The 10,862-nt window shown below is 44.2% G+C and overlaps 1 protein-coding gene across 3 annotated transcripts in view; it reads left to right on the top strand.

Annotated features, from left to right (window-relative positions):
• The first annotated feature begins 4,228 nt into the window (after positions 1-4,228).
• Positions 4,229-10,862, top strand: part of rtn4a (reticulon 4a) — a 41,626-nt gene continuing 34,992 nt past the window's right edge. For all 3 annotated transcript variants that reach the window (XM_008305156.1, XM_008305155.1, XM_008305154.1), the window contains exon 1: positions 4,229-4,975. In XM_008305156.1, the coding sequence (XP_008303378.1) occupies positions 4,447-4,975 (529 nt within the window). In that variant the 5' untranslated portion in view covers positions 4,229-4,446. The remainder of the gene's footprint in view (positions 4,976-10,862) is intronic.

Genomic DNA, 10,862 nt, shown 5'->3' with positions numbered 1-10,862 from the left:
CTCTTTGTGGTTGTTTTCTACCTCTTGGTGGCTTTTTTGTGCATCTTTGTGAGTATTTGTGTCTTTTTGCAGCCATTTTGTGTCTTAATGTGATTGTTTGATGCATCTTTTGATTTCTTGTGAGTCCCTTTGCAGACATTTTCTGGCATTTTGTCAGATTTTTTGTCTTGTTTTGTGTCTTCGGCATCACTTTAGGTCTATTTTTGGTTGTTTTGTGTCTCTTTGTGGTTATTTTTCACCTGTTTGTTGATATTTTTTCTATTTCATGGCTGTTTTATGGATTTCTTTTGCAATGTTGTGTCTCTTTATGGTCAGTTTGTGTCTTTATGTGGATGCACATACATAAGAAAAAAAAATGCAAATCACAATTCGATAAATGATATAAAACATGTATATTACTTGATTACTTGTACACACACAAAACAATCAGACTCGGCTGAAATGTTTAAATGTTACATTTGATTTAATGTTAATTAGAATAACGTTAAAATGTGTATAACGAGATGAATGCTGCCCAACACAGTGTCGTTAGTCTGAACTCATTTACAATAACTAACCTTAAATATGTAAACGGTTTACATCCAGATTTAATCACAGTTTTTTCACACAAAACTACAAACGCTGAGCCTCAAACAGCCGACTTTAGATTCTCTGAACCAGTTTCGGTGTTTCTCTGCTTCCTGCTTGTGACGGTTGCTTTTCTCTGAATGAGATGAAATCTGGACTCATAAAATCCCCTTCTTGCATCGCCTGGAGTTTCAGACAGATTGGTAGCGAACACACTGGTGGTTTTGGTGAAGAGTTTCCTCTTCATGACTCAACTCGCTCTGGTTTGATGTTCATTCACACTGGAGCAGATTTTCACAGCAGCACAGTCTCATTCACTTCACAGGCAACGAAGCACACGAGCTTGCAGCTAGCTAGCTCGTTAAACAGCTCAATTAATAACAAAACAAATGTTGTGGGTTGCACTTTTTTTGTAGTATTATTAGTGTTATTGGTTTTATCCACTGACAAAAGTGGATTTTGGCAATAAGAAATATTTAGAAAACTGGCGTCTTATATTTAGTTATTTGGCTTTAATCCCAGTATTTACTGTCCCGTTAGCTTCTGATCTGTTACATTCTGCTCTGTTAGCTTTCACTTCTGCTAACGTTTGTTCCCTTAGCTTCAGTTCTGTTATTTGCTGTTAGCTTTTATCCAGTTACCTTCGGCTGCATCAGCCTGTGTTTTGTTGGGTTTTGTTCCATAAACGTTTGTTACGTTAGCCTGTTTTACTAATGTCTGATTTTCAGTTCCATCAGCTCTTGTTTCATAAACCTCTGTGCCTTTAGCTTAAGACATGTTAGCTATTCTTCCATTAGCCTCTTCTTTTGATAGAGCTTCTTTAAACTTTAATTCACTTTCTGTTGAATGTGTTTAATCATAACCATTTAACTTGTGTTTGTTTAGCCTCAATTCCATTCGCTTGAATGCCCTTAGATTTAGTTTTGCTAGCTTCTGTTTCATTAGCGTTTTCTGTTAGCTTGAGTTCTGTTAGCTTTCCCCCATCTTGTAATCAGTTAGCATCTCAGCCTGTCGCTTCTGTTTCATTAGCCTTTGTTCCATTATGTTTTGTTTGCTTAGTCTCAGTTCTGTTAGCTTCTGTTCTGTTAGCTTCTGTTCTGTTAGCTTGTGCTACAGTACCTTGTGTTCTATTAGTTTCTACTCCATTAGCTTCAGGTTTTGTTAGCTTTTGTTTCACTACCTGTTCTGTTAGCTTCAGTGGTGTTATCTTTTCTTACGGTACCTACAATTCTGTTAGCTTCTACTCCATTAGCTTCAGTTCTGTTAGCTTCTTCAGGTTCCTTCTATTCTGTTAGCTTCAGTTCTGTTAGCTTCAGTTCTGTTAGCTTTTCTTATGATACCTCCTATTCTATTAGCGTCTGTTCTATTAGCTTCAGTTCTGTTAGCTTTTGCTATGCTATCTTCTATTCCGTTACCTTAACTTCTCATACAACGTGGCATTTAGAGTGTGTCACTTCAGCTAAATGAGCTCCATTAGTGCTAACGATGTGCTAATTCCACCTTCAGTATGTAATCAATCCAACCTGATCAGTGGTATCCGACTAGAACAGACCTGGTTTTGGTAAAGAGACATTTTTGTCCTCCCTGCTCTCTCCGTCCCTGACATGCTATCACGTGTTAGCGGCTCTATCTGTGCCGCGGCCGTAAATACTAGCAGACGTATATATTGCTGGTATATATAGAGCGCGGCCTGTCATCAGCATGCCGAGTAACTCTAGACGTGGGACCGAAGCTCCTCTGCAGGTTCAAGCTTCCGTCCACAGTCGGACCAGTTCTGAAGCCGCCATTGATCTCTTGGAGAAAAACTGATTAACAGGGATCAATAAAAACCAGGATGTAACAGAGTCCACAGCTACGCTAACGTGAGCTAGCATGATGATGTATGATTTGAAATGTCACGCATTGTTCACAACCACAGCAGCCAGCGTTGACTTAAATGTCCCACGTGTCCTGAATGCATCGTTTCTGAGCTGTGAAACCCTCCGTTCACAGATACCTACATGTGTGTGTGGTGGAAACTTACTTATTTCCTCTTTATGCTGCCTTTAGTTCCTCTAAACTGGACTCTAGAAGGAAATATTGCACTTTAGCTGCACTCTGTGACAGCTGGGATTGCTAAATGCCAACATACAGTTTACTTTTTAGTCTTTCTGATCGTCCAGGTGTGTCTACGTGTCCCGTTTCAGGACACAACATGTGATCAATATGAATCTCTGTTCCGTGTTATACACCAACATACCTGTTTAAACATCTCAAGGCTCCTTTTCTCTTGTGCTGTTTTGTTTCCTCTGTTACTTATTTCATGTTTTATGCCTCTTTGTGCTCATTGTGTCTCTTTTTGTCGTTGTTTTGTGTCCCTATGTGGTTATTTTGTGTTGCTCTGGAGACAACTTGGATCCATTTGTCGGTATTTTGTGTCTCTGTAGTTGTAGTTCTTTGTGGTCATTTGCATCTCTGTGAATATTTTTTGTCTCTCTTGTTGTTTTGTGCGTCGTTGCCGTTCTTTTGTGTCTCTTTGTGGTAGTTTTGTGACTCTCTGTAGATGTCTCGTGTGGTTGTTTTGTCTCTTTGTAGAGGTTTTGTGTAGTTTTGTGGTGGATTAGTTTCGCTTCATGGTCAGTTTGTGTGTCTCTGTGGACGTTTTGGGTCTCTTTATAGTTGATGTATGCCTTTTCATTGGTCGTTTGTGTCTTTTTGTATAAATGTTGTGTCTCTCTGTGGTTGTTCTGGGTCTCTGTGGATTATTTGTGTGTCTTTGTAGATGCTGATTACAGTTTTTGTGTCTTTGTGGTTGTTTTGTGTGTATTTGTGGGTAAATGTATGTCTCTGTGGTAATTCTGTGTGTCTTTAAGGTCGTTTTTGTTATTTTAGAAATCACTTTTTGCACCTTTTTTAAAAAAAAAAAAGTTTTGTGTTTTTTGTGTCTCATTTAGTGTTGTTATGTTACTCCGGGTAGTTTTGTGTTTGTTTGTGGATGTTTTGTGTCTCTCTGCAGTAATTTTGTATCTTTTTGTGGTGTTTTCGTGTCTCTTTGTGGTTGTTTTCTTTGTCTTTGTGGTGATTTTGTGTCTCTTTGTAGCTGTTTTGCAGTTTTGTCGTGTTTTGTTCGGTGTTTCTGGTGATTTATGGTCACTTCATGGCTGGTTTTTCTGTTGTGGTTGTTTTGTGTTGCTGTTTGTCTCTCGTCATTGTGTCTTGTAGAAATGCTTCTGTCTCTTTGTGGTGGTTTTGTGTCTCAATGGGACATTTTTGTGGCTGTTTTGTGTGTGTTCATGTCTTTCTGTTTTCATAGCTTCATTCTCAGATGTTTAAATGTTCTCCTGTTTTCTGGGGGATCAGTAAAGTATGTGTGTGTTGCTGGACGGTATGTGTGTTACCCAGTTACCCCTTTGGTTTAGCAGGCCTCCTTCAGGCCTGCAGCAGGCAGGAGGAGTCAATTATAAGTGAGAGTTATGTAAAAAGTGCCTTGCTGGATGTGAAGTTATGTCAGAGCAGGACTGACTCCACTTTGTGCTCCTCCTAAACTTTAGGGGTGTTTTACGGCGGAGGTGTCCCGCTACGCCCCCACGCCTGCTTTCACGCCCTCTGATTGGCCGCGGCTCGTGTCACTCAGGGGTCAAGCGGCCGGTGATTGGCCAGCGGAGTTGGCCCTCTGCCCTTTCTCAACTTCCATCTGGGACTCGGGTTCGACTCGGTGGCGACTGTCGAGCGGCGCTTTGTGCAACTTTGTCCGGTGTCAGGAGCAGACGCGCCGGTTCCGTTCCACAGCTCTCCCCGGGGGAAGTTCGCAGCAGGAGCTGAAGAGTTGCCGGTTCCGAAACTTTTTTTTTGTTCCACCTCAAGAGACAATTTGTACGAACAAAAACGAAAAAAAGAAAAATGGCAGACAGCGAGGAGCAGCAAGTGTCTTCCACCAGCCCTCTGTTCAACGAGGAGGTCCACCACTACCAGGCCGAACCGGACCCCGAGCCCCAGCAGGACCACTTCGACGTGGATGACATTGTGGACTTGGTCGGCGGCGCTCAGGACGCCCTGGAGCGGCACATAGCCGAGGATAGTGCGCCACACGAGTTCACAGAAACTTCCTTCGTCCCTCCGGAGGAGCCGGTAACGTTACCGGAGCCCGAACACACGCCGGTGCCAGAGGTGAGGGAACCCGAACCGGAGCCCGAGCCGGAGCCCGAGATCCCAGACTCCACCACGTCATCACCTCCTTTTGTTCCCGAGCCTGAGCCACAAGTCGTCGCCCCTAAAGCCGAGCCGGAGATCACGAAGATCGCGCCGGAGCCAGAACCTGCCCCCGTGAGCGACGCCCTCCCAGCGGCCGAACCCCGGACAGCAGCCCCAGCCCCCGCAGAGGCAGCAGAGCGACCTGCGGTGACAGAGGAACCTCCGGCTCCGGCAGCTTGTGAGTATCTGCGCCCACAAAGCCTCCATTTCCGAACCTGTTTTCAGGTTTAGATCAGATTCGGTGGTTTTTACGTAGTTTGCAGTGAATTCGGTGAAACGGGCTTTAGAGGCTGTTTTCCGTTTTCCCGGTTCTGTGAGCCGCCGTTAGCATCCGGTCCACAGCGGCCCGCTGAGAGCCGCCAGCGGGCTGGAGGGATGCCTTCTGTGGCTTTAACCAACTTTACTCGTCCGTACACGTTAATTCAACCCAAACGGTGGTAATGTGGCCCAGACCGGGGCTGTCTGCGCCGGGGACGGTTAGCGGCTAACCGGCTAGTGATGCTACCCCGGGGGGAGCGGACGGTCCGGAGGCGGACCTGCTGCTTCGCCTCTCCGTGATGGGGAAGCTCCCTTTACAGCACATGGGTGAATTTATTGAGAAAAAGCAGAACAAACGGGGTGTTTGTGTGCAGATTTGTGCGGCCGGAGCTGCGGCTCGAGCCCCGGTGCGGCGCTGATGCGGCCCACCTGTTCTCAGCCGCACACGGCAGGACGCGCTAACTGTTGCCTGGATGAGCTGGCGGTTATTGCCGCATTTAGCCTCCAGCGACAGCCCGCTCCGGTCACCCGGAGCCGGTCGGGGCTTTAGAATAAGGTCTAACGGGAGTGCGTGCGGCTGATTTCGCCGTCGTGGGTGTGATTACCGAGGCGGACCGAGCGGCGCCCATCTGCTCGGTGCCTCTCCCCGCTGCGTGTCCGCTGCTAACGGCAGTTGTCACGCTGGTTCCATCATCGGACACGCCTGGTGTTTGTGGCTTTTTGTTGAGAAAACAAATAAAACCCAACAATGGGCGCATATCGTGTATCAGACGTGTGTTGTGTCGCTGAAATGTGAACTCAAAGAGCAGGAAACACGCCTGATGGTGCGCTTTCTGCTGTCAGGTTGGCTCCGGGGCTCCAGTGTGAGCTAACGGGATGATTCACATTAAAGCAGCGACATGAACGCTGTTAACCTGGGTTATAAGGCAGGTGAGACGGTGTCAGGTGGGTCGGTCTGATTAAATCTGGCTGTTGGAGGAGTGAAAAAGAGGCAGCGTGGTAGACAAGCACATGTCCGATAATGGAAGCAGCGCTGGTTAGCACAGCACGGTGAGCCTGAGCTTAGTCACAACAAAGGAATCCGCTCTGCGTCCCTCCCTGTCGGCTCCGCCGGCCGGCCGGCCGCTCCCTCACCACCTCCAGCGCCCTCAATCAGCCTTGTGCGCTTTATTCTATCACCCCCGTCATTCGCAGCCATCCGCCCACTCGAGCCGTCTCCACCCGAACCAACACCCCAGACCCGGGAGGGAGCAGCTGAGCTCCACAGGCCCGGTCCCTCCCAGCTCCGTCCTGGACGCTCCTCAAGTGGCGTTTGTGTAACGTTTGGGCTGATTTCAGATGTTTGGAGGAGCTGTTGTTGTTGTTGTTGTTGTTGTTGTTGTTGTGAGCCCAGTGTGTCAGATAGCAGGTAAACAGGCCTGATCCTCCAGCAGCAGAGGCAGGCGGGCAGGGTGGGGCTGCTGCTGCTGCTGCTGCTGCTGACAAGGCCACTGATGGAGGTGGATAAAGCAGCAGCAGCTCCAGCTAAAGCAAACAGCCTGAACAAAAGACAGACAGCAAGAAGACAAGTGCTGAATCTCTTCTGTCTGTCAGGTTTATCACACAGATCTGACCTCCATGAGACGTTTCATCAGCTGAACACAAACCAGCAGCACTTTACTGTTTTTATTAACTCTTTATGTTCAACACTTGGAGTTAAATTTACTGCAAGACGTACGCTGTGTAAAATAAAGTCTGATTAGGTTGAAAAAATGCCCCAAAAATATCAGTTTCCTCCAGTTCTGACTCCAGCTGACGGTACTGTTCACTGCTCATTTAACCACTTCCAGGATTAATAATCAGCTGTTTGCTCTGTAATAGTCAGAAAATGGTGAAAACTATTAATTCCCAAAGTCCAAGACGACCTCTTTGGAAGTCTTGTTTAATTCAGAAACCTACAAATACTCAGTGTGCAGCGATGAAGGAAGCAGAAAATATCTGTTCTGAGATGCCATTTTTGCTTTAAAAATGATTTATTGATAAAATACTTGATCGATGGATCAGTTCATGCAGCCGTCCAGCCATACTGTATCACAGCAACCGATTATCAGCCACGTTTTGTAGGTTAACTTTATGATTAGAGCTGCAGCTGACCTGTAGTTTTAGTTAGTCGGTTATTTATTCCACATAATTCATCGTTTGGTTTGTGAAACATCAGAAACAGCTGCTCAGGTTAATCTGACGTCTCGTAAACATGCAAAAAATCTAATAATCAGTTTACAGGAAGCAGAAAAACAGCAAATGCTCTGTTTTGAGGAGCTGAAATCTGCAGATGTGTTAATCTGAAAAATGATGAATAATGTGCATTAATATTACACAATATTTATTCAATTAATGTATAAAATGTTTAAAAAATAATTCTAAGGTTAATTTTATGTCTTTCAAATGTGTTCAGACCCAAACATATTCAGTTTACAGCGACAATCAGTGAAGAAAAGCAGCAAATGTTGTGTTTGAGGAGCTGAAATCTGAAAATATTTCCTTTAAAACTGACTGAAAGCTTTCATGTATGTTAATATTAGGGTTTGTGTTTTTTTAATTGTTTGTTTGGTTTGTTAAATATCACAAACAGCTGCTCAGGTTTTGCTCCACAAACCTAAAAACACTCGGTTATACTACAGCGATGAACAAAGAAGAGAAGCTAAATGATTGATTGATTTTCTGTCGATCAGCTGCTGCTTCAGATCCGGTTTTAGCTGAATCTTGCTCGGCAGCAGCGTCTCAGTGTGGAGGTCAAACAAAGAGTTCTGGCAGAACCTCCTCTGATCTCCGGCTGGACTCTGGTCTGACGAGCGCTGCTGTGACTGAGCATCACACAGATTCGTGTCGTCACCTTAACGAAGGTGTTCCAGACGAGTCCCGGGCGTCGCCGTCGCTCGCCGTGACTGGCAGGCCGCTCGATTGTCTGGACCTCTGAGATCAGCGCCGGCCTACATCTCATTTTTGGGTCACCTACATCCGTCAGTGTGCGTTTGTGGAGAGCTGCTGATGTGTTCAGGTGGATTAGACTTAGAGCTCACGGCGGTGTTGTTGTTGTTGTTGTTGTTGTTGTTGTGGTTCCGTGTTGGAGGCGACACATTAGAGGAGCTAAACGCCTCAGAAGCATCGCAGCAGCTGCTCCGGGTTCAGGAGTCCAGAGCGTGATCAGAACCACATGTTAATCTGGTTTAAATCTCGCCTCTTATCGCTCTCTGAGGTTCCCAGAGCCGCAGGATGAAACATGATACGCTCCAGCGCCGGACCGGTTCTTCACACTGATGCAGACTTTTGGGCCTTAATTCCAAAAACTAGACATCTCATCAGATCAAGTGAAGCCGTTGGTCTGAGGAGCAGAAAGTAAAAAGAGATCTGAACATCTAGCAGCAAGGAGGCCAGAAAAAACCCTTCAATAGTCAGAGGAGTCATTTAATGTTGAAAATAACAGCAAATATCTGTTTTCTTTTATCCTATTTGAACCCAGCAAACAGTGAAGTTTAACAGTCAAACACTGCAGAGCTTCAGCTGTTTGCACACATCCAGATTATTTACAGCCTGTTTGCTTCAACGTTTGTTTTCTGTGATTTTACGACAAATAATCTGAAATTTACCACCACAGAGAAAACCTGGAAAATAACGGTTAAGAAATAAACCCTCATATTCATGGTTTTCCTACAAACAAAAGCAGATATCTGTAAAATAATTCTATTTTTAAGATTTAAATACAGCAAAACTGTAAAAGAACAAATTACTGTTTGTAAAAATACAGATTTTTTATACATCATGTACAGTTTTTTAAACATTAAAATTAATTAATACTGTTTTCTGTGATTTTACTAGATATTATCTGTCATTTAACAAAAAGGGAAAATCTGTAAGATAACAGATAAAAACAGATAAAGTGATTTAGCATTTTCAATCCTTAATATGGGGCAGTAAGAGCACCAAATTACTAAAATAAATCAATGAAAGAATAATGAAATAAAAGTGGAAATAAAAAGAAGAATAAATAAAATAAAAAATAAATAGTGTGGCGATATAAAGCAATATTTATCAAAAAAAGAAGAAAAGGTGATAAAAGTAGAAATATAAAGACAAATAAATAAAAATTTTAAAAATAATCTTATTTATTTGTTGTTATTCTTAATTCATTTAATTGATTTAACTGTTTTAATTTTTTATTATTATTTTTTAAATTATTTGTATTTTTTATTTTATTTTTTGTCTTTATGTTTCTCCTTTTATTGCAAACAGCAAACGTTGTTGTTGCGTCACAGCTCAGCAACAACTGGCAGATCATCCAGAAACAGGAACTAACTGGTCTGTTCAGTAGCTCTTGTGCTGAGATCACCGCTTGACGTGTTTCCAGAAATCATAAGAATATCGACAGCTGATCTGCTCTCATCACTCCAATATGAAACAACCAGGTTTAAATGATTTCATATAACAGCTTTATATGCTGATGTGGAGTTAATAGGAGCTAACGAAGCTCGCTGTGGTTGAGAACAGAGCTGCTGTGTTCGTTTAAATGCAGGAAATGAAACAGAAAAAGTTTCTGTTGGTGGATATTAACAGTAAAACAAACTGTGTGATCGGTATAGAGGGCCTGCAGGATGTGACTGTTAGCTTCAGCTAGTTTCACCTCATAAACGCTCATTTGTTTTTAAGCTGAAGCAGTTAGTCTACTAAGGGTTTGAGAGAATACTCTGCAGCGGTGGATGGGATCAGATCATCCACAGACGCAGCGCTGCTTGAACAACAGCAGAAACATTCACCCATCTTATTGTGTCATGATCTGGCAGCAGGACCCGGTTTGTTCCTCCTCAGGCGTCCCAGCTGAGAACCTGAACAGCCGTCAGTCACTGCTGTAGATCATCCAGAGCCGGGTCAGCAGTTCACAGCGATCTACGGGCCTGAAGCAATGCAGCGCCGTCGCATCGCTGCAGTTTGTTGTGCACGTCTCTCCAAAACTGCTGAATATCAGGATGGGTTTTAATCTGAAGAATGTGTTTATGAAGAAGTGAAGCAGCTATTCAGTCATGAAGAACAACCAGCTGGAAGCGACGTCTGCTGCTGTGGTTGGAAAGCTGTAGGATTGAGGTGCAACGTCCAAAATATGTCGGCGTCACCTCTGTGTGCAGGAGCTGTACATTGAGTTCTTCATTTTACAGGCTGGCAGCAGCTGAGACGTCGGCCTCAGGTCGTATATCAGCGTCAGCAGAGACACTTATAGCTCAGGGAGGAGACGAGCTCCTCACCGAGCACATCAGGAGGTTTGATCCTCCGTCACCGCCTCGCTTCAGAGGCCCGACGTGAACGCCGTCCGCACGCCGTGACAGCTGCCTGTTAACCCTCCAGGCGGGTTCTGGGCGTTTATTGCTAATTATTTTTGTGCATTTTTCCCTGCGACATGCAGTCCTGCACCTCTATGGAGACGGCAGAGCCAGGACTAGAAGCAGAGACGAGTCAGACGTGTCTCCTGTGCAGCTCGACACATTTATGATGCCATAAATCATAAACACAGTTGAATTTATTTGATTATTTATGTTGAAAACATGGAAGCAGCATGTGCAGCATTTTCCAGGTGTCCACAGGTGTGACTGCTGACTTTATCTCCAGATGTTTCACTGTGCTGACGGCCACCTGTTTCTGAGCCCTGCTGCGTTCATTTATTGATCCTCTCGTCATCTCTGCAGAAAAAATGCTTTAAAAACTTTGTAAAAACTGGTGAACATGCAGACAAATGTCTGTAAAATAAGATTTTTAGCTGATTTAAAGACAGTCAAACTGCA

This window comes from Stegastes partitus, unplaced genomic scaffold (genome assembly GCF_000690725.1).
Source record: "Stegastes partitus isolate 25-593 unplaced genomic scaffold, Stegastes_partitus-1.0.2 Scaffold2424, whole genome shotgun sequence".
Classification (NCBI taxonomy): domain Eukaryota; kingdom Metazoa; phylum Chordata; class Actinopteri; family Pomacentridae; genus Stegastes; species Stegastes partitus.
Note: the sequence above shows the minus strand (reverse complement) of the source record. Positions and strands in the feature narration are given on the sequence as shown.